Source organism: Gouania willdenowi, chromosome 13 (assembly GCF_900634775.1).
Source record: "Gouania willdenowi chromosome 13, fGouWil2.1, whole genome shotgun sequence".
NCBI lineage: Eukaryota > Metazoa > Chordata > Actinopteri > Blenniiformes > Gobiesocidae > Gouania > Gouania willdenowi.
In genome coordinates, this window is record NC_041056.1 from 15,236,036 (window position 1) to 15,261,207 (window position 25,172).

A 25,172-nucleotide genomic window follows, 5' to 3' on the forward strand; every position below is an offset into this window, starting at 1 on the left:
TCCCTAGTTGGGCTTTTACATAAGAAATCAAAATACATTGTCTTACATACATATCAACCATAACTCTCTACAGTCAAATACGATTTTCCATCAAAATGTTAAGTTAATGGATGCTGCTTTGATTTGCTTTTATTCAGCACTTAAAGCTGCAGTTTATAGAACCGTGAAGCCCCTTCCCCTCATGAAAATCTTTCCGGTCTTCTTGGGAACGCTTGCGTGTACGCGCAAACTCTGGAACTCTTTGCGACTGTTTTCTCCATAGAGACTAGTAACAAATGTCGGGACTTTATCTTGCGTTATTGGAGAATATGCTGATGTTTTAGAGACATAAAAGCACATATCACTCACTGCTGTGAGGACAGTAAGAGGCTCAGAGCCGCTCCTCACACACAAACAGCTGCAGCCGAGCCCAGCTGATCAAAGCAGGCACACTCTGTCCACACTGCAAATGAAATGCGTTTGTTCTCTTCACCTTAGATAATGTTTATCTTAGCTATTTATTCTGTCTGTTATCACTATCTCTCTCTGACTCGGGGCAGACTGTGCACGGACTGAGTCAGAGGAACCTCCACGAACTCTGTTCCTCCTGAACATGTTTGTGCCTTTATTTTGTTGCTTCTCTACCTCAGTCTTCCTTTTTCCTCTTGCTTTGCCGTGTAGCCGCTGTGCCAAAAGCCACCTTAGAGACGTCAGCTTGAATATATTGCCATGGGATTTTCCCTACTCTCAGATCGGGAATGCACGTTGACTTTTGACGAGCAGCTCGAGCAGCCAATAGTAACGCTTAAAACAGCTCATGGGATCGTCCTGTTGGTAGAAAGGTCTCTGATTGGCTGAAGTCCAGCGTCACGCTCCTGTATTTCCAAAACTCATTTACGGAGCCAGGAGAATAGATTCACTGTCTACTCAGAACACTTTGGATCACAATATGCTCAAAGGTGATTATGGATTTTTGACCAAATGACACCAAAAATAAAAATGTACATATTGCTGCTTTAACCTTTAATGTAAACACTTTTATATCTGGAATTTCATTTAATTTCAAGAGAAAGCAGAATTGGCTCCCAAATGTTGTTTTACAATGTGGTGTTCTACAGTTACCATTAACCATCACTCTATTAATTACATCTAGATTGTTTTAGCACTACAGATGATTTTTCTGTTACATTGCTTTGTTGCTCCCAGGTATCATAAGTGTAATATATCAATAATCTACTCTCTCACTTTATAATAATAATAAGAAGAAGAGACTGTTGTGGATTTTCTCTCTATACCCTCAAAGTAATGCTACTTGTTGCCTGGCAACAGACAGAAAAAGACCTACGTATTCCTGTCTATTATTTCACTCTACAGTTGTTTTATGCAAATAAAACAGAGAGCATGAAGCATTAATAAGTGATGTAATGGGGATTAGGTTTCCTTTGGTGTGGGCAGACTGACAGTTTTCCCTCTGTTTAATCAAGTGTTACATTAAGTGGAATATAAACTGCACGCCCTTGACATTTGATGTTTTGCATGAAGAAAATCAAGTATCTCATAAATGCAAATAAAGAGTCTAGACTAGAGTTTTTCAATCTTGGGGTCGGGTGGAATATGTTAAAAAAAAAATGCTGATTAAAAATATATTTTTAAATTTCTTTAAATTCTTATTCAAATTCAAACACAACACACAATGTTAAACAACTGTATTCTATAGTTTCACTTTATCAAATATGAATTGAGTTCAAATAAAATGCAGTGTAAAGAAAATAAGAAAGAGAGAAGGGAAGAAAAAGAAAAACAGGATAAAATTATCTGACTTTGTCACTCTGTGCACTAGTTATGGCTACTCTGTATTTGCATTTTTAATATATGTTTAAAAAGTAATTCTATAAAAAAATATTTGGGGTCACCAGACATTTGTGGTGTAAAAATGGGGTCATGATCCAAAAAAGGATGGGAACTGCATTGAGTAAGTCTACTTAGTTTTTTGGTTAAATTTAACCTTGAAAGTAGCCATTCTTTGTGTCATCACATGGGAAACACGGAGCGTTGTACTCTGCACATTCCTGATGTGTGAGAGCCGAGCAGAGGCAGGTCAGTGATGGGAAACTTAAGGAGAGGAGCATAGTCAAAGCTTTCTTTCTCTCTTCAGTCTCCCTTTCACTCTTTCCCCGCCTTTCATTTGTGCTTTCTTCTCTTTTGTCCCCTAATTGACTCTCCACAACCGCCGAGCATACAGCCGTGCACACAGATACTGTTGTACACACCTGCAGCCACACACACACACACACACACACACACACACATCTTGCAGACACACAGAAGAAAAACCAGGTAGTGAACACACACATAAAACAATGAGGTGGACTGCATCAGGATTCACCGCTCATGTTTCTAAGAGATAAGTTAATAGCTCTGGGGTAAAAGACTCAAGGGGAGCGTGTTTTAATGATTTTATTTGTGTGCAAATTGGATTGAGAGTTGGAATCTCGTTAGTATTGGAATGGAGGTAAAAGAACCTTGATTTTTGTGATCTTGGTAAAATAACTGTTTCCTCGTTGCAGGATGGGACATTGTGTGACACTGAATAGAGATCAGAGACAGTCGATATTTTTAAATCAACAAACAGGTGTAGTTACAAAGAAACAGCTAACAGTGCCTTTCTGTCACAATGTTATCAGTAGAGTTACAGTAAATAGAAACAATCTATTCCACCTTGTACTTCATTCAGTGTGCCAATCATCTACCTGGATAGCAAGAAATAATGTTTAATGCATGTAGCTTCTTCTTCTTCTTCTTTTTCTTTTTTTTTTCTTTTTCTTCTTTTCTTTTTTTTGCACTTTTTCTTTTTCTTTTTCTTTTTCTTTTTTTTTTTTTTTTTTTTTTTCTTTTTTTCTTTTTTCTTTTTTTTTCTTTTTTTTTTTTTTTTTTTTCTTTTTTTTTTTTTTCTTTTTCTTTTTTTTTTTTTTTTTTTTTTTTTTTTTTTCTTTTTCTTTTTTTTTTCTTTCTTTTTTTTTCTTTCCTTTTCTCTTCTTTTTTTTTTTTTTTTTTCTTTTTTTCTTTTTTTTTTTTTCTTTTTTTTTTTTTTTCTTTTTTTTCTTTTTTCTCTTTTTTTTCTTTTTTTTTTTTATCTTTTTTTTTTTTTCTTTTTTCTTTTTTGCTTTTCTTCGTTTTTTTTTCTTTCTTTTTCTCCTTTTTTTTTTCTTTTTTTCTTTTTTTTTCCTTTTCTCTTCTCCATTTCTTTCTTCTTTCTCCTTTTCCATCTTTTCCATTTCCTTTCCTTCTTCTCATTTCCTTCTCCTTCTAACTCAACAAACTTAAAATTCAGAGAACATGTAAACCACACAGTGTTCTCATTCAGAAATATTTAAATCTGGCTTATTTTGTAGTAAAAATATAAGAGTGACTGTTTTCTTGCTTTTGGCTGGTCACTATTGGCTCGGCCCCTCCTATAAAAACTAGCACTTCTGGGTGGAAGGAGAGAATTGTGAATAGAGAGGTATCATGACTATTGAGTAGATAGTTAGACTAGCAGAGATTATTTGTATATTTTCAAATCCACTTTATCTATATAGTGCAAATTAAAACAGTCATCTCAAAGTGCTTAACAAAAACTATAGAGTCCATAGTAAGAAAGAAAGAACCCAACATGATCCACATGAACAAGCATTTAGCGACAGTGGGAAGAGAAGGATAGTCCATCTGAGTGTTCCAGACTATTTGATCTGTGAACCATTGATAGTATAGAATTTAATTTCAGTGTTTCAAAGGGATTTTAAACTATTTGCAGTGATCCGTGTTTTTTCTATCATTTTTGTGCAATGACTCCAATTATTACTGTGAATTTAGGAGGTTTCTAATTTGAGAATATTTTAACCTCTGGTGTGACCATTTAATAAAATCTAAAGAGCGTTTTTGACAAAAGCTAAGAAAGACAAAAGTTGATCATCCATACAGTCGCTCATTTTCAATGTGAACTGAATCATATTACCTAACACACCTAATTATGGAAGAGATTAAATGAGGAGTGAATATGTGGACGCATCCGGTCATCCTGCTTTGAAACCTTGGTAAGATGGTAAGGGCTGTATGTAGCTCCCTTTTGGGATAAGCATGTATGAAATATGGATTGAGGATCTGCACAGATGCTTCCCACTGGTAGACCTAGAAATTGTAACTGAAAATGTTAGTCTCTACATGAAAAAGATAATCCATCTAGTTTGACATGTATTTATTTAAAAATAATTAAAAAAAAAAAAAAAAAAAAAAGCCCCAAATCCCTATTCAAAATATCAAAAATGGAATTGTAAGTGCGTATTTTTGTAGCCTAGTTAGATTATAGTGTTGACCTTCGACAGCATGTGCAGACAAATTAAAAAAATAAAATAAAAAAGAAAGCATTTTGATTGTTTCAAATTAAAAACCCTCGCTTCTTTTGAAAAGTGGTGTTAATCTAAATAAGACTCATGTGAAAAAATAAAGGATATATAAGTACAGTAAAAACAAAAACTACATTTTAAATAGAAAAGTTTCTATACAGACTTAATAAATGTATGTACCAAAATATATTTTAAATGTTTAAATATAAATGTATTTGTCTAATAAATAAGGACAATTTGATTTTATTGATACTTTATTTTTGGTCTCTAGCTGACAGGAGAAGATACTACTGAATGAGACAACACTCATTTTCAACAGGTATATGTTCAAAATCATATCCACCATTTGTATTGCCTGACCAATGATCAATGAAAAACATCATTTGTCCCTGTGGGAAATATAAATAGAAGATGTTCATAAATGTCAGATAAGAAGTTTTTTTTTTTTTTTAAATTCAATATTTCATCACCTGAAATGTCATTGTTCACATTGTTCACTCTGTGACTTAAATTACTTTAGTTGTAGTCTGTAGTGTGGCTGTACACTGCTCCATATTGATTGGTTAGATACAGTATAGAGCAGTGTTTCTTAAATGGAGGTACGTGTACCCTTAGGGGTACGCAATTGCACTACAGAGGGTACTTGAGAGAGAAAATCAAAAATTAACAAATGAAAGCTTTAAAAATACAGGGTTTTATCGTGTTTATTTTTAGTTAAAAATGATAATCATAATATTGATGATGAAAATGATGTTGATTTGAACATGAGCGGAAAATACAAGGCTCAGTCTTGGTCTCACACCAGTCGGCAGATGACCGGAACTGATAAAAACTATAGAAATAAATCTATTCAGGAGGCACTAAATACTGTATCTTTCGACTTATTTACAAAATGAGATTCTTTAAAATGTGTGTTATCACTCATTCATTCAATCATTGTGCTCTATAGTTGTTTTTTCATAGTATTCTGAGCAAAATGTCGTAGTGGAACATAAAGGGGTACTTGGATTCAAAAACAAGATAAAGGGGGTACTGGAGCCAAAAAAGTTTGAGAACCACTGATATAGAGCAGTTATTCTCAAATGGGGGTATGTGTACACCTAGGGGTACGCTATGGCACTACAGGGAAATCTCTGAATTATTAAAATAGATTTTTGAATTTTTAAAATCATTATTCTTTTTTAATTAAAACAACACACAACTGCATTTTTATATTATACTCAGTTTGTGAAATGTAAATCTAGTTCAACTAAAATGCAGTAAAAAAAAGAAAAAAAAAGAGCTCAAACGTGATCAAAAACAAATTTTAGAAGAAAAAAGTCTTCGGGAACAACAGAAATTCTTGATGTCAAAACGAGGTCAAGCTCCAAAAAAGGATAGGAACCACTTCACAAAATAGTGTTTCTTTTCACTTATTTATAAAATGAGATTCTTTAAAATGTGTGTTATCACTTGTTCATTCCAGCATTATGCTCTATGGTTGTTTTTAACTAGTTTTCTAATCCAAATGTTGTAGTTGGACAAAGGAAGTACTTGGATTCAATAATTAGAGAGAGGGGTATTTGAGCCAAAAAAAGTTTGAGAACCACTGATATAGAGTATAAACTTGTGTACGTAGCCAATAATGAAACCTAATCCAAGGAAAAGTACAGTTAAAGTCAGGTAGTCTAGTTAGTTAGACTCGTAGGATGAGTCTCTTCCACTAATACCATGCACCACTCCCAGAGTCATCCTGTTTGCCCTCTCATGGTGCGGCTAGACGATGTAATTTCCTGCGGAAGTGGGAAGCTAAAGTAGGGAGTGTTGGGAGTTGATGAGGGCAGCCAGTCTGGCCCACCATGTCGGACATAGGGGAGGGACGGCTGGCGTCAGAGTGCGTTAGGACTAACTGCTGAAAGGGTAAAGTGGATGCCGGCGCTGCCAGAGAGCTAGGAGATAGAGGTGAGGAAGAGGAAGTGATAACTATGAGGGCAGTGGGTGATTTAGTGAGTGATCCTGCAGGTGTGTCGGGTGGAGAAAAGACTTAGTGACACTGATGAGAGAATCATAAGCAGCAGGAGATGAGGGTAGGAGGGTGATGAGCCCAAGAATGAAGATGTGACATTGAAGATAAAGGCACATTGTGTCAGGAGTCCCTGTTGTTCCACAGCTTTAAAGCAGACGCATAGTTTTATTTAATCCAATTAACCCCACAGTAATGCTGCTGTCTGACAGCGAGGGTCGAGCGAGGGCCAGAGAGGAACTGCAAGGCTGTGCAGCACCTTAAGGAAGTCTGAAGGACGTCAAGGTGGAGACGCGATGTGCGGGGGGGGGGGGGGAGATAAAAGTCGAAACTAATTATGTCTGCAATGGAAGAAAAATACAGGCGATGTGGAGAATGTGAGAACAGAAACGTGTAATTACAGAGACAGGGTCAGGAGAGCAGGGTGGGTGGATAGCTGCACCCACGGGGTCTAATAGTTCCTCTCTAATATGTGAGGGTGTTTTCCAACCTGAGGGCAGAGAATGGTAGAACCTAGAGTATATTAATGCAAGCTTTTAAAGTTTTCCAATTAGCTTGTGTGAGATCACATCTGGGACCTTTCAGTGAGTGGGAGGTTAGTGCAGGTCAGTCATGGTTTTCACAATTCTAGATTCTGAATCCAGTTTATTTTTATGCAGGCTAATAACAGTTCTATTTTACATAAAAACATTTAGTATTACCTTTTTGTTGAATAAATTTGTAACATGCACAAATGTATGCAAATATTTCTAAATTTTTATTAATAAAAAAAAAATAAGTCAACATCTCTATCAGAAGTGGGCAACTAGCGGTCAGGGTTCACATTCAGCCCTCGGTCAATTTTGTGCAGCCCCCAAAGTAACTGCACAAAAGAACTAAACAAAACACACAAAATGATGGAAAAATAAACAAATGAATTAAAAAAAAAATAAACAAAATGACTCCCAAAAACACACAAAACTGCAAAAAAGAGAGACTTAGAACAACAAAAATACAAAATAACTCCAAAAACACACAAAATGGCAACAACAACACACAGTGTGACCCTAAAACAAAACAAACATTAAAGATATCTCTTTTTAAAGATTATATTCTTAAAAACCAAACAGATCGATACACTCACCGTTGAATACGATTAAGGTCGCTTATTCAGCGTCCATCCATTGATTTAATTCGGGACTTTTGTGCCGGTTCACGGTAGGAGCTTAACACAAGTGCGGCTGGGTTGCCAATCACCCGGAACTTAAAACAACCTTGACCCCATCTTAGAGGCGGAAAATAGTGGTGTGGCCGGAAGGTTTTCAAAATAAAAGCAGTTTAAGTAATGTATTTTTTCCGTAATTTTCCCCCCTTAGGCCATGGCGCTCTTAGCATTTGCCTAAACTGCCTATTGGCCGAGCCGGCCCTTCTTGATTATATAAATGAAGAAATATATGAATGAATGAGGCTCCATTAGCTGACAAAAGTGTAACAGTCCATCAGATGAAAATCTATATATTTCCAATGTTTTTGGGTAAATGGAAAGGATTGCATCCATTCATAAAGATTCTTTCTCTCCTGTCACATGTCAGATCCGATCCACGGAACTCTTGTTGTGTTGTTCCACAAAGGAGATTCATGTCCTGGTGCATGCAGGAGTTTTTGGATCGTACTATGAACACCTTCAGCTGATCAGCTGTTCTCTGTCTGCCCTCTGGTTTCACATTTGAATCTCGGTTATTTTTATTGTTTCTGTTTATTTTATTGTTTCTAAATCACATTTGTTCACGTGGAGGTAAAATACGTCACCACTACTTCTCCAGGAAATGCATGTGATGAAACCTCATTTTTGGGTCACCACCCCCACAGCTGCCCACTGCACTTACTACTTGCAGGATGTGTACATGCATCGTAAAGTAACCTGCTCTGGGAATGCTTTTTATTTTTGCGTTACGGCTTTTATTGTGAAAAGACAGTCAATCACCGACCTGGCCGAGCTCGGACATGAGCGTTAAGTGTTTATTTTAGCGCGACAAAGATGCAGAAAATCAATACTATGGTATGCAGAGGTGAAACACTGCTTTTTTTGGCCAGATTGTGTCCCCCGGTGTGACCGGAATCATCAATTAGTCTGGTTACAAACTGTGCCACTACAGCCAGTACGACTTTTCCAAACTAAATATCTGCAAACGTGTCTCACAAATGGAAGTGTTAATTTATCTCATGCTGCTCTAGAAGGACTTTTAAAGAATGCTCTACTATCATTTATGATTTTAGATGGAGCAAAATATGTACAATTTAGCAAAATCCATGAATATTCCTTCATTAAAAAGATTCTTGAAGAAGTACCATTTATTTTGGGATTTCAATTTATTTTTTAGTTTATTTTTATATATAAAAAAATATCTAATGATTATCATTTTAAGGAAGAAATAAAATATCAGGACATAAATCTACCTATATCGTGATATAAAATAATATAAGCACTAAAATCAGGTATTGTTCGTTAATCAGCAAAACAACAGCTCACGTTAAATAAGTGAACCACTACTGAATTAGTTTTTAATGTATTTCTCATCCAAAGGATGGAGAAAAGTGAGAGCTGGATATTTTCCACAGTCTGACCTTTTATGACAACTTTTGCACTTTGAACTACATCGATGTGCACTCTTTGCATCTTCAAGTGATGTCAACCCCCTTTGATCTGCTGCTGGAATAGTAATGGCCGTTACTGTGGCTACCTCTGCTGCAGGTGAGCTGTCAAATGTCCAATCCAGCCTCAGCTCTGCTGCTGTCATGGCAACCCTTTGCATGTTTGTGGACGACTTCTCTAATTAAATTGGCAGTAAGGGAGCACCAAAGATGTGAAGCGAATAAACAAATATTAGTTGCTTCCCTGACACAAAAAACACATTCCCTGACCATAAAACTCCTTCTGCTGCCTATAATGGGCACATGTTGAACTGTCACTGAGTGTCCATGATGGTATGTTATGTTTTCTGTACAAAAAACAAGCATTTCCTTGCATGCATTAACCAAGCGTTTGTAATGGGTTCATGAGACAGAAACATTATCATGTAAAACATAATTTAATATATTCATTCCAACGTTGTTTTTTGGAATCAGGAAATGAGGCTTTAATATGTACCTTGATTATTATTATCATTATTATTACTGCAGTGACAAAAAAACAGTTTACACGAAAATGTTAACGAAGGTATTAGATAACAGCTCCCCATTGTTTGCCTTCTTCTGCTGACAGAATAAATCAGAGCCTAAAAGCAAACAGCCTCAATCTGAACCTAATTACTGCGACGGAGGATAAAGTGTCTTAAGAGGTGGAAACGCCACGGGAGAAAAATTTGATGTACATCAAGCATTGAATGTGTGCCAAGTTACACGGAAACAGAAAAATGTGGGTGACATTTCTCTGATTTTATAGTCTGTTTGTTTAGATGGTCTTTAACTTACTGTGTGTAGAGGAGTAAAGAAAAGTGGTTATTTTTCCAAAGATTTCAGGCAAAAGTAAATGTGACCTGGTTTGTTATGAAAGAGAAAAAGAGCAACTGTTTATTTGGCAATTTCTAGTTAATTAATTCTAGTTAATTACAAACAGATCAGCTCCTGCTAAGCTTGATAGGATGTGAATTGTTCCTGCAGGCACAATATTATCTCACCAATGACCAGTTAAATAAATAAAAAGTGTTCAAAATTATTTTCGTTTTTAGTGTTTACTGGTAAAATAATTTAGATTATTACATGCATAATTTTTTCATTCTCTCTCTCTCTGTGCAATCATATTGTACATAAGCACATCTTTTAATACTAACCATGTGCAATAGGGCTATGTGCAATATTATTAGCAGTTTATAAACACATGTTTTAATGCTAACTATGTGCAATTGGATTATGTACAATATTATTAGCAGTTTATAAACACATGTATTAATGCTAACTATGTGCAATAGGGCTATGTGCAATAATATGAGCACTTTAACTATAAACACATGTATTAATGCTAACCATGGGTAATAAGGCATGTGCAATAATAATAGCACTTTAACTATAAACACATGTATTAATGCTAACCATGGGTAATAAGGCATGTGCAATAATAATAGCACTTCAACTACAACAAACCAGCCCACGGGTGGTGTGTAATGAAGAGCGAAGTGCAATTTGTTATTTAAGACAAAATATTAGCACGTTTACACTTTGGCACTAAAGCACTTCATCATCTACGTAAAAAACAAACAAACTAAAACTCTAATATCTGACATTTCACAGTTTTTCATCCTTTACTTTTTGATGTTTTTTTTTTTGTTGCACACAAAATGCTTCTCATTTTAAAAGCTGATGCATAATTTCCAACCCATTAGAAACATTTGAGTGATTAATATTAGATATCCATCCAATATTATCAATCTCCATTATCCTGGTATTGTAATAGACTTGTATTTGTTGGCCTTACAGCAAGAAGGCATTGGGTTTTGGTCGTGTAGGGGAAATTCCTCTCTCAGGCCTGGGAGTCCTTCCTGTCGTAGAGCTCTGTTTGTACAGCCAGGCTTTGTCGGGATATCCTACCTTGCCCATGTCTGAGAGAGAAATAGGGAGAGCGGAGGAAGGAATGAAGGGGGCACTCATTAAGGGGTGTTTGACAGTGAGGGAGGAGGGCAGAGTGAAACCGTATAATTGCAGCTCTTTTAGGACTGGAAAAAAGTTTGGCCTTTTGAAGCCCCATTTTTATGAAATTCTGGCATGCACTGACGAATGTCTGCCCAGTGGTTTGAATTAGCCCAGTCCACTGTAATCTCCCATGTCAGACTAGTGTGAGGCGGTCGAAGAAGGGACGGGGCCTGTGACCAGACAGCCTCAAGCCTGGGGGAAGGAAAGATTTATCACCCCGACCCACTTCTCTGTTTTGATGGATTTTATTTTTTTTTGGTGGGAAAACTTTCCTCATTTCTCTCTCGCAATGTTATTATCTCAGACCACCTGCAGGGAATGACTGGCAGCAATCAGAGAAAGGCTGCATGAGATGCTTCTGTCCAGGGGCTCCGTCACTGTCTGTTCACTTTGAAATCAGCCTCAGATGTTGCAGAGAAGAAGATTTACAAAGTAATTAGCAGGAAAGATGTGACTGTACATCTAGTTGCTCCATTCTGTCTGTTGTGAGAGCTTGACTCAGACCAGAACAGAAATATATATTTGATGCTATATATATTATATTATGGCACCAAATTAATTCTTACAACCATCAATATGCATAAAAGATATATGTAAATATGCTAATATATTCCATTCAGTTGTCTGTTGATTGACCGGTTCTGGGTCGGTGGGACAGGATTCTCAGCAGAGAAGCCCAGACGGTCCTCATCCCGGCCACTTCCACCAGCCCCTCAATACAAAGGGATCCCCTCAGCATTCCATACCTATCATAGATATAATCATTCCAGTATGTCCTAGGCTGGCATTGCAGTCTCCCCCTTAGCTGGACTGGCCCAACACCCCTCCCTATGAAAACCCAGTGTCATTCCAAAAGGTGTAGTACCTACATCGGTCTACAGTGCAAAACGTAGCCATTTCACAAAGAATATTATTAAATTAAAATGCATATTTATTGCTAATTGTAATGTTATCGAAACAAAGCCAAAGCCACACGCTATCTTAAAATAAGGCAATTTACTGCAAAAATGAAAGGTATACGTTAGAGCTGGGCGATTTTACCAAAAAGAAAAATTTGAGTTTCGATTTTTTTTTTTTTCAATGCACTTAAAATGACTGCATACATCAAATATATTGTCAAAAGTGCTACTTTATTACTGTGGTTGTCCTCAAGAGTTAAAATGTATAAAACAATCCAAAAATAAAAAGTAAATGAGGCTCTGTCATTAAACAATTTCAAGCTTTAGGATTTAAGAGGACCAGCTAACTTGGAAAACAAAACAAAAAAAAAAAAACAATATTAAATAAGGGCTGGAGCAGCACAAGATAGATTCTGGTGTTTGTGAACACCAGCAGAATCCATCTTGCAGGCGAGGTTGAATGTTTTCCATTACCTCTCTCTCTTTTTTCCTCCTGCACTCTTTTCACTGCTTCAGCATAGCTGATGTCATTAACCCTTTTTACTTTCTTCACTTCCTCTGCTTTCTTCCTTATTTCACATTTTCTGTCCTTAACTCGGTGCTCCCCTCTACAGTTGCTACATTTGGGCTGCACACCGTCAATGCATTCCTCCAACTTGTGTTCCTCGCTGCAATCTGGACATCTCTTGCTAGGGTAACCCACAAGGACGGAACACAAAAAAGTAAAAAAAAAAAAAACTGTGGTGGAAAAGAAACCCCCAAAAAATTTGCAAAATAAAAATAGTTTTTAGCTACAAATTCGATAAATCGATGAAATCGTTTTTTGCCCAGGCCTAGTATATATATATCAATGATGCCATCATAGCATCATTGATGACTGAACCACCTCAGCTGGCTCCTCTTGACTTGGAACTCTTTAATGAAAGAGCATGTTTCTCACAGACAGCTCTACTGCCTAATCATTGTGCACTGTGTAACTGAATCATCATTAACGTTGGTATATTACTGTTATTGAATGCCACATATACAGATACAGTGCACACAATAGAAGAGACACAGAAAAGAGATAATGGGGGGGGGGGGAACACATCATTTTAACTGCTGCTGACGCTTGGACTTATTTTGTACATTTGTAACAGGTAATTATAAATCATTATATTGTGTTAGGGTTTTTGTTATGATGAGTCTGTTAGGTAACCAATCACACTCAGTGAAGAGGGAACAAGGTCTCAAAATGACATCATTGTCATTATTCAGAAAGTGTTTTTTCTTCATCCTGAAACAGTGAGAATCTGGTAATGTTCAGTGTTGCTGTAGCTTCTTTCCTCGCGACAGCAAGAATGAAAATAATCCTATTGAGTTATTTTTTATGAGCTGAGCTGGAGGTGGTGTTAATTCAGCTCTCTGGTCCAGGCAGATTAATTTCTGTTACTGGTGAATGCTATAAAAATGACATTCTTCTGCAGTTCAATAACTGAACTGAATGAATAATACTCTCATAAGGATCTCACCTCAAAAATCAATTCATCTGCTCTGCAGTGAGCAGAACCTTTCACAATGACTCAATGCTTAGATTTTAATGTTCTGCTTGGTTTCATTCAACCTTTAAACAGTACTAAAACACTGGAGCTGTAGACTACACATGCATAGTAATATCTACAGTCGATTAGAGACTCTGATTAACATAAAATGTCAGTTATTTGGACTGTGAAAGAAAATCTAAACTGCCCAGTTTGTAATCGTGTAGATTCTGGAGATGCTCTGGACCACAAAACCCAAGAATCACAGGAAACAAAAGATGAATAATAGAATAAAATAAAACCGTTCAACAGGAAATAAATGTCCTCTTGTCCTTTAGCTCAGTTTAAGACACCAATAACAAAATGATGACCCAAAGCGACCCAAACAGAAAATTGTCATGATTTGGAGAAATCTCATGTACACTCAGGGTTAGCATGCAAGTGTGGCATTGAAACGCAAGTCCTGGATTTGAAAGCATTACTTTTGAGCTGAGCAGCAGCAGCATCCCAAAAATAATTCTAGCAAATTTTAATTTGTCTTTTTTTGTGCTTTGTGCAATTTTTCTTATGCACACGCCAGAAATGTAAAGGAATAAGAAAAATGGATCCCTTTCACACACACACACACACACACACACACACACACACACACACACACACACACACACACACACACACACATACACACATTGTGTCCCTTCCTACATGTTTTCACTTTGCTTATTATCGCCACTGATAACACTTTAAAGTTGTTGATCTTGAAATAATAAATACAAATTGTTAACATTTTCTTTCACCAGATTTTAAACTTATCTGTCACTTGTTTGTGGCGTTGATTTTCCTCTTGAGTGTTGATTTAAAAGCACACACTCTGAGGTCATTTCATCTCACCTGACCCTCAACCTCCCTGACTACACAAACATTATTGTTCTCTGTGTGTGTGTGTGTGTGCGTGTGCTTGTGTGTACGGGTATGTACTTGTGCATGTTTTGGAAAGGTTGTCAGGAGTTGATGGCTGTGGGCACAAATTTCAGATTCAGTTCATGTTTTTGTTAAAATGTTAGTTTGACCCTTTTTGGTCGCCACAATAGACTCCAGCCTTACCAAGAGCACAGTTACACCCATCCTGCATCAATGAGTGCATTCAACCTACCTGTGAGGAGGCAAGGGGTGCAAGCATCAGTCAAACTAAATATACAGAGGTCAGGTTTGATGGGTGGGCGAAGAGCGAGAGGAGGTGAATGGAAGGAAGGGCGAGGTCTAAGGGAGGTCTGCAACAGTGAGGTAATGCTGTGTTTCCATTTTGTGGTATAGGCTGTGCTTTCTTCATAACTGACACAATTGTTCAAATAATGAACTGCTTGCTCCACTGTCTATGACTCATGTATTTTCTTGCTCTCCGTAGTACAGCTGATACAGTTGCAGACATACAGTAAATGGGTTATTTAATTTGATGAATTTATTCATTTTTAACCTATTCTCTAAAAAGGTCAGGGTCGATTTTGTTTGTGAAAAGTCAGTCAAGCCCCGACACTAAAACCTGTGTGTGCCAGCCTTGACAGTCATGATATGCTCTAATATTGAATAGTATGAAATCTGTGTGTTTGTGTGACAGAAACATATTTTGAATTCCTTAAAGACAAAATTGGGAATTTCATTCCAAGCCTGAGACCAGGCTTACTTCCAAGCCACGACGTAAAAGTTGGTCACAGTTCAGGCATGTGGCGTGAAAATGAGTCACTATATATTACATAGCCTACATGTTTTTTTTTCTGTCTCTTCTCAGCAAAATATAAACCACAATAGTATGAGTGAATACCATAGGGTTATGGCTGAAAAGTTGACTCAGCTGAATTTCAAAAGTATGTATAAAGTTCACAGAAATGCACCAAAAACTCTTCTGTCAGATGATCCTAGAGTTCCTTTACAAAAAAGATAAGTAGATTAATAGATAAGAATATATATATATGAATAGATAAGTGTATATAGATTAATAGTTAAGAATATATATATATAAACTAATAGATAGAATAATAGTACATATATATATAGATTAATAGATAAGAATATACAGTATACAGATCAGAATATATATATAAAGATGAATGGATAATAATATATGGATTTAATAATGGTAAATGGACTTGATTTATATAGCGCTTTATCACCACACTGAAGCAGTCTCAAAGTGCTTTACATATCAACTCATTCACTCAATCACTCTCACATTCACACACCAGTGGGACAGGACTGCCATGCAAGGCACTAGTCGACCACTGGGAGCAACTTAGGCTTCAGTGTCTTGCCCAAGGACACTTTGACACATAGTCAGGTACTGGGATCGAATCCCCAACCTCTCGATCAGAAGACGACCCTGTACCACCTGAGCCACGGTTATAATTAAACATTTTTTTAGGTATATTTTAATCAGTAATAATTTTTTAATTAATTACTAGACATTTTAGGCGATCCCATTTAAATTCCAGGGGTCACGTCCCTTAGGTTGAAAAACAAAGCAATTTTATTTCACTAATGTTGGTTTACAGCAGTTAACCACAGCCTATTACAGATCCATCCCAAAGTGCTATTAATATGATTGTCTAATGTAATCTAAACAGGCTCCAGGTGAGATTTACAGTGATATTTACAGAGATTTACAGTGAGATTTACAGTGAGATACAATGTGATGAATCCAGCTTGTGGGTTTCTCTGCCAACATTAATAAAGCGACTCCCTGAACCTCAGCAGCAGCACATCTCATTAGCACCTCACAGTCCAGTGTGTGGGAGTTATTCCCAGTTACATGTTCATCATTTTATTCCTTTTCCTTTATTCTCCTGTTCGTTCGACCTCTTTGATGCTCCGTGTGTCTGGATATCAGACAAACACTGGAATCTTACAAACATCTCCACCACAGCTATCATTTCCCTTTCACCGTCATGTGTCAGCTTTGATTTTCTCAGTTTTTCTAGAAGCTGTTTTTACCATTTTACATTCTCTCTCCCTCTGTAGAATCACTCAGTTCTGTGTTCCTACCGTCTCCTTATCTATAATGACACAGACACCCTGGTTGTGTCTTAAATTGCTGACTCTGGTTTTTTCCTGACACACAGTTTTCACAACCCTTCTTCTTCTCATTTATCTTTGTATTGAAGGGGTGTCAAAGTCATTTTAGTTCAGGGGCCAAATACGGAGCACTTTGACCTCAATTTTAGCAAGAAAACTAGTAATTTCATTATTAATCTGCCCTAGTTTACATTCCTACATATACATAGATTACAAAATATGTAAGAAACCGACAATAACCAAGCAATAAGTGATAGACATCAGTCAAAACAGGATCTTCTCTTTAAATTTCCTAGATTTAGCGACCAATTTTTATTTAATTAAGGAAAATGTTACGTCTTAATTTGAGCAAAAGTGAAAGATTTTGTAAGAATTTTGAGGTTTTTTTCAACTGTTTAACATAAAAAATGACTGCAGTCGTGCAATATAAGCAACGGGAAAACTGTCAGCCCCTGCAACTGTTGTTGAGTTTCATTTACACAATGATTCAAATTTTCTCTGTCATTTTGACTTTCTCCTGCAGGCCGAATTGGATTCAATTTATTTTAAATTTATTTGTATAGCGCAAATTACAACAAAGTTATCTCAATGCGCTTGTCAAAGTGTAAAATTCATGATAAAAACCCAACAAGATCCACATGAACAAGCATTTAGCTTGCCCTTTGGATGCTTCAAATGGCCGGATTTGGCCCCCGGGCCATGAGTTTGACACATGTGTATTGCATCCAGCTAACATGAATATTTTGGCTGACCTTCCAGCTCCATCCATGCTTTTCTTAACATCTCCTGCTCTTCCTGTACCCATCACTTGCCTCTCATCCAATTCTCCTCCCTCCTCAGCCGATCCTTGCTTCCTCTCTTCCCACTCATCCTCCTTTTGGCAGTGCCGCTTGTTCAGCAAAGACGTGACTACACATGTATGCAGCCGTTTAGGTGAAACTCACCCACGATGTTCAATTTGCATGGCAGGCGCTGCAACAATTTGCGGCGGGAGGGGCGGATGCAAGGATACAGAGTGATGGAGAAAGTTGGAAAAGAGAGAAAGGGAAAGAAGGAGATTCGGTGTGAATTATTCATCACAAATCTATAAGATGAGGTACACACAGGAAACAAGCATCTGTTGCCTGTTTTCTCTCCAGAGTGAGATATCACATTAAGCACAAAGTCCCTGTCTGAAGATTTCTCGGCTGTATCTTCTCTGCAGGAGAGCTGCACACACGCCACCTTCATCTTTGCTTTAGGCTGTGTTTTTTTTTACTCTGCACAGTCAGTCAGATACATCACCGAGAACAACTGGTCCTATCACTGCAAATTTGACCCGTGTGTGTAGAGACTGGAGGCTTACTGGGGCGTGAAAAAAGATACATTTACATGAAATATTTTGCATATATTAAACAGGCTTTTTCTTATAGGCACCGCAGGGATAACCATGTCACCTCTTCAAACAGCAGGCTTTATTCCAGCGGGAGAATAAAGCTTTAATTTAAACACAATTAGGGTTGTGCTTCTTGAATCTTTCAAAAATGACAGCAGTTTGGCTCGTGTGTGCGTTCAACAAATAATCAGTGAAAAGACAAAGCGAAACTACAAAGATATCCTGTTAAGTTACACATTGACAGATAAAAGAAGTTCAACCATGTGCAACCGTTCACATATCTGAACATGTAGAGGAAATATTTAGCTTTAAAATGATTCTGTCAATTTACCAAAAGAGGTCAGTGAGGATGCTTTTGTCCTGCTCCCTATGTTCCCTGGTTTTTAAGCAAAACCCACACGTGTACGTGAGCTTACCATATTGACATCATATTGGCTTTAAAGTATGTATCTTCATTTCCAGAAACTTTTGGATTTCTTCCAATAGGGCACATTTTGACAGAGATACAGTCATTTAAAGTGCTGCTTTGACATGTTAGGTGTCAAACCTGGACTTTTCAGAATCAGAATCAGAATTTTAAGGACAGTACAAGGAATTTGTCTTGGTAGTCTTGGCACAAAACAAAAACAAAACAAAAAACAAAAAAAAAAAACTAATTACAACCCAGCAACAATAATAACAATAATGACAAATATAAAGGATGAGGGATAAATAAAGGATAGATAGAGAATAAAGGATAAATAGGATAAATAAATATATATATATATATATACAGTGCAGCAGATAATGTCATCATGGAGGTGGTGATCGGGTGGGGGGGGGGGGTTCAGTGGGTGACTGGGGGTGTGTTCATGTGGATGGTGGCAGAGGGAAAGAAGCTGTTTTTGTGTCTGGAGGTTCTGGTCCTGATGGACCGAAACCTCCTTCCAGAAGGGAGAGATTGAAACAGTTTATGACCGGGGTGGGAGGGGTAGGCCACAATCTTTCCTGCACGCCTCAAAATCCTGGAGGCGTACAGGTCCTGGAGGGAGGGCAGATTGCAGCCATTGATTTAGTATCAAAATCTGTTCCTAATTCCACAGATTTTTGATAATCTATTTAATTATTCAGAGAAATAGTGTGTAAAGTGTGTACCTAATTTATTCATAAAGGGACGTGTGTCGTTCTGTGTTCAGGTACGGAACTAAATCTTTTTTGAAGAGACAATTGGCAGCCTTACCCCTATCCCAATGTACACACACATTTATGTACTTACAGAACAGACATTGATAATTCATGAGGATTGTTTTGTAGTATCAGCATCCTATAAATAAAGCCAGACTGATTTTTTTAAATATTGCATTTAGGACTTCCATTCACTCCAGTGAATAATCGAATCAAACAGGCAGAAAATTACAATTAAGCACTATTGTTTGATCACAGCAGTGGAGGACGTAACAGCTGATCGAAAACCTAAAATGTTACTTTATCTGAAATCTATTGCACACATTATATTTGAAAAGTAACAGATGATTACAGATACCCATGTGCGTTGTTCTTTTTGTTTTCCTTTTACAAAGTCTTAAAGATAAATTACTGCAATTAATCAATCAAGACTGTAAGGCATGTCATTCAATGGGACTCAATGCTTTTTGATTGCAATATAATCACGTTTGTAATGACTACTCCATGCTGTGATGAGGCCCTGATTTCTTACTGACTGAGGGAAGTTAAAATGCCACACAGAGATTCTTTTTGTTTTCTTCTCTTAAATGGCGAGCTGTTTAATTTATGTTTAATGTGTGTTTTTATTGTGTTCTCTCAACAGAAGTCCTTCTCTTTAGTTTTGGAGGCTTTGGACTTCGACAACGATACATCAGAGTCAGGTGATGCTGCATTTCTTTCTTTTTTAATTCCATGTGTGAAACCGTTGCAAACGGAATAATTGGAAATTATTCTTTTGTCAAAATGCCCTACAACCTCAATGAGTATTTACTGTCTGCTATATACTATACTAGTATAATTAGGAGGATTAGGATGATGACCGTTCCCACTGAAGTATACTTCCCAGTTTGCCAAGATGCATTTCAAACCTACGACGACAAAAACCAGAAGCACACTAAAGCTAAATAACTCTGTTGATTCTCCACCTTTGAAAGTTCTGAAAACATTTTAGGCGAGAAAGTAGAATATCCACATGTGCTCATTGGATCTATAAAACTCACGTATACACATTTCACGATGATATTTCATAGATTTTCAGAGACCCTCCATTGTGCTACTGACAAAACTTCCAGTTAATTTAAAAACAAGAGGCCTATTTACTAGGGGTGCCCCAATCCGATATTGGCTATTGGTCCGATATTAGCCTGAAAACGAATATCGGACTATATTGAAATTTCCGGATTTTCCCTTTTTTATTTTTTTTTATTTTATTCAATTGTGGAATACTGAAGATATTATGTTGAAGGTTAAAAATTATGTAACTAATTGGTTAATAATGAATGGGTCAGTTAATCTCATACCTACTGTTGCTGACTATTGTTCTCTGTTTGAGTGACATCACTTGATCAAGCCTTTTCTAACATTCCACACTACAAAATAAGCATTTATTTTTTTTATTGAAAAAAATAGAGAAAATAAATAAATAAATAAAATATCAATATCGGTATTGGCCGATACGCAAGGCTGCAATATTGATATCATATCAGGAAATTAAAAGTTGTATCGGGACATCCCTACTATTTACAAAAGCGTTAAAAAACTAATGGAGGACAAGAAGAGACGCTTTTGTTTTAAAATGGGGATGTTTGATTTTTAGCTTGAAGCCCGTCCCAGAATGATTTTAGGTTTGCGCTCGCAATGCATCATGGGGCGGTTAAGTATGACTAGTGTATCCACCCTGAATGCTTAAAAAATGTCCCAGTATAGTATTTATGGCGTACTCAATCTTTTCATACTATCTAATGTGAACGAACTACATATTCATTTTGACTCATTCAGACTTAGTATGAGTAGTACTTTAGTATGTGATTTCAAAAACAGCCATACTGACAAGAACGGGAGTAAAGACACAAGCAGGAATGCCTGAAAGCACAAAAATACACAAGAGCTAACAGAACAAAACATGACGTAGAAACCAAAAATCTACACAAATGTAAAATAAACAGGGACGACTTAGTAAAAAAGGACAAACACAACATCAAAGACAATGACATTATGTGCAGCCACCTCATCTATGGTCAAACAAATGTGTCACATGTGAAGTTTGGGCTCACATGTTTACTATTCCACAGAGGTTAGGACATTTTTAAAAGGTCACGTCTTAATGTCAGCATAAAGATCGATACTTACAACTGCATGACAGCATTTTAAGTATATGTACCATAACAATCAAGATGTTACACCTGCTTCTCGTGCCTTTCCTTCCACATCCCACCAAGGAAGCAGTTATTTATGGATTTCAACAAGCAATGTTTGCAATGAGCTAAAAAATAATTCAATCCTTATTTACTGCTGTTTATGGAGCGACATGATGAAATAATATGAAACTTATCTTTAGGAGAGGTGACAGAGACTTTTATCCAGACTCTTTAATTTCCTGCTCGTCTTTGTTGTTTCTCCTCATAATCAGGAAAAGCTCCATGACAGGGAATGTGAGCTGCATGCTATAAAAAACATACACACAGTCAGACACACTCACTCACTCACAGATGTTGTTCCTCATTCTTGTCATACCACAATCTTCCCTTTCATCCTCGCATCCTCTACCTCTCCGTCAGCCAGCAGAGGGAACGCCGTGGTATCTAAAAGATGGCAGAGATAATGATGAACTGAGACACTGAAGCTCAGATTCTTCTCCTTGTTTGTCTTTCGTCTTCTTCTCCATCTCTCCTTCCTTTTTGCCCTCCAGCACAGCTATTACTCCTTGTTTGCATTAGCTTGCTTCTCTACCTGAGCTCCTGAAAGCTTTTACATTGGGTTTAAAGCCTTTCTTTAGGCCGCCAGCTTAGTTCACCCCAAACACCGACGTCCCGTAGCAGTCTGTATGGACTTTCGGGGCCCTGCTGGTTATCAAAGAGGATTACTGAGCATGACTCAAAGATAGTCCTTGGAAATGGTGATAGAATATGACATTATATGAGCTGTCAGAATGACCTTTACTAAGTTGAGCTTTATAACTCAGTAAAACTCCCTGTGATGCACAGTTACCAAAACCTTCAGATCTGGCATTGTGATGACATTTATACAGCAGAATTACGATTCTGTAGTCAGTAATATTGTAGCCAAGAGTGTACAAACCTGAAGGTAAGAAATAGTTTATTCTCATTTCATAGGCTCCATTGACTGAATTGTTTAAATATGTTTCTTGTTTTTTTTTACCACTGCCAAGGAGGTTAATATTTTCACCAGCATATGTGTATGTATTTGTTTGTTTGTCTGTTTGCAGGATTTTAACCAAAGATAGACCATGCACAATGGAAGATTTCATTACATTTTGAAGGGAATCTGGATAAATATACTGATTCTGCATCAGTTTCAAAAAAATCTCTATCTGTCATCAAAATTCATATTTATATTTCAGTTCGACATTTACCGATTTCTATGAAGTTTGACACAGTTATGTCAGGCTGGTTCCTCTATCACTACACAAAGTTCCATCTGGGTCAGATTTGGATTGTGCATTTCATCATGGTATATAAAAAAGAAAAGGTTTGCCCATACATTTGTATTATTCTGTATTGTTATTAAATTGGGGGTAGAATGTCTTACAAGCCTTTAAAGTGTGAATGATCATGGTACCATAATCAGGATCATTGATCTAGAGAACTTCTTTCAAGCAGAGATCTCGTGTTTAAAATAGTTAGACTAGAATATTGTGTTTTTTTCTTCTGATTGATTCCCCAGAAGCTTTTTTGGTTGTTTAAACCATGTGTAAAACCTTCAAGACCCATACCGTAGTTTCTCTACCTGTCAAATGCTGAAAGGTTCACCGTAGGAAATAAAACCAGGTTGGCATTTCGTTACCATGCATCATCTTCAAAAACACACGAGCTGCATCCTACTATTCCAAGATTCTAAATCTTTGCCCTAGAGTCTCCAAAAACAAAGTTATTTTCATGTACAAGTTTATTGTGTTCCAACCAACGTTCCCTGAGTGTATCATTGTGGTCAAAGTAAATCACTGAATAAATCTTCCAGCTCATAAAACATTTGCTGGTGTGATTTTGAGAGCCGTTAGCTCCATCAGTGGAAAAGCTGGAAATCGCAGAGACACTTCTTAAGGACAGCACAGGCATGGACAAAATGATGACTAAATCTGGAAAACATTTTTTTTTCCACACAAGGCCATCCTAGCGTAGCAATAAACAGGAATAATCTCCAGTAGCAGCTGTCTCCTTTCTACTGGACTGTACCGTGGGCTCGCATAGACTTTGGGGGCATTTCGACGCAACATACTCGCTGCTGTGTAATGAATTCACATTAAAACTTGTTTAGATAAAGCGCTGAAAGCCACAAATCTGCCAACGCCAGAAGTTAACTATAACAAACATGGAAATCCAGACTAGTATGTCTGTGAAATTCAAAAAGAGTCAATTCTCAAAGGAGAACTTGCATGAGGAGAGACAGCACACTATCTGAACGCTCTATCGCCCTCCATACGTCTATTGATTCATTTGTGGGTGATGTGGAAGAGCCAGTTAAAGAGAAGTGTTTTTCAGTGTTTTCTTATTCACTGTCAAGGACAAGCACATTAAAGCCTGTGCCAGACAGTGTGTGTGTGTGTGTGTGGGGGGGGGTGACCACCAGGGACCAAGGATAGAGTTTCAAGTGTTTTTCCTTCCTTCAGGCAGAATCCTCAGATCTGTGTTAAGTTTTATTTTAAACGCTGTTCAGAGCTTCTTGTCAAGGCTGTTTGACTTTAAATATCTGAGCTCTTTATACTCAGCTTCCCTCAGGAACTAACGTACACTCACTACACTCACTTGTTCCTGTGCGATCTCATCTCCTCACACTACTGGACAGGGTTGCACACCTGACTGCACATCGGGTTGATAGTGGAGTCTAATGATGATAATGATGATGGCATGTCCAAGGCTAAGACACACACGCACGCACGCACGCACACACACGCACACGCACGCACACACACACACACACACACACACACACACACACACACACACACACACACACACACACACACACACACACACACACACACACACACACACGCACACACACACACACACACACACCACATTTGAAAACCAGAAAACCATTTCAATAAATCAAACTTGAGTTATGAAGTGCTTTTCATACAAACATACAATACAAATGGTTTACAGGTTAGAAACAATAGGAAAAAAGAGGTATAACAGAGACAACCCCCCCCCCTGCATATTGGCTCATGAATACCCGTACTTTAAACCCACCACTTCCAACCAAGTGTACTTCACTCCAAAATCTGAAAAAGGGACAATTGCCCACTGCTAAAATTTACAAAAATATTTACCGGTACTAACCCCAACCCTAATGTTGTACTTGGATTTACTGGGTTTTACTTCGTACAATATATTGGTGGTGGGAAGTTGTCCCTTTTTCCAACTTTTGGTTAATATCTTTGCTCCCTCTACACCCAACCCCCTCTGTAGACCCTAGTAGGACCCACAGCGTCCCATACACCCATATTGACTCATAGTCCAGTGCAGCACAGTTAAAATATCTGTGCGGTATATCAAATTTTATCAACCTATAACTCATATTTTCCATTTCAAATATCTCTGACAACCCAGCATGTATGTTATTACAGTAAGTGTTGTATTGACTTTGTGGTTTGATTGTGCAGTGTTTGGAGACAGACAGAAAAAAAGTAAGAACTACTGAAAACTATTTTATTATGTAGTAATGTGTTTGTAGAGAGACCATGTTTCTAGCTTTAACTATTTTCAACTTAAAGCTAATTTACATCTGCAGTCCCTTATTAAAGCAGTTTCATTCAAACCTGATACTGCAAATAGGGTGTTTTAATTGCTTTTATTTTGAAGGGGATTAATTTAAGCTGCACAGTGCCTTATTTTCACACTTCTAATAGCAGACAACAACAGTAACCTTTTTGGAGGTAAAAAACCTTTATTTTACTTTCCCTCTTTTTTAAAAATGGCCCTTTTACCTTCCATTAAAAGATCTTTGGTTTTATTGGTCATGTTATTTAAAGTAACTAATGTAGTCCCAGCACAGTGTGACAGACATACTGAAATTTTTACCTGCAGTGAGCTGTTGAGATATCATTTCGCTCACATA

At 37.2% G+C, this 25,172-nt stretch overlaps 1 protein-coding gene across 2 annotated transcripts in view; it reads left to right on the plus strand.

Annotated features, from left to right (window-relative positions):
• Positions 1–25,172, plus strand: part of LOC114474969 (protein jagged-1b) — a 66,317-nt gene that overhangs the window by 20,883 nt on the left and 20,262 nt on the right. For both annotated transcript variants that reach the window (XM_028465609.1, XM_028465610.1), the window contains exon 3: positions 19,696–19,753. In XM_028465609.1, coding sequence (XP_028321410.1) covers positions 19,696–19,753 — 58 coding nt within the window. The remainder of the gene's footprint in view (positions 1–19,695; positions 19,754–25,172) is intronic.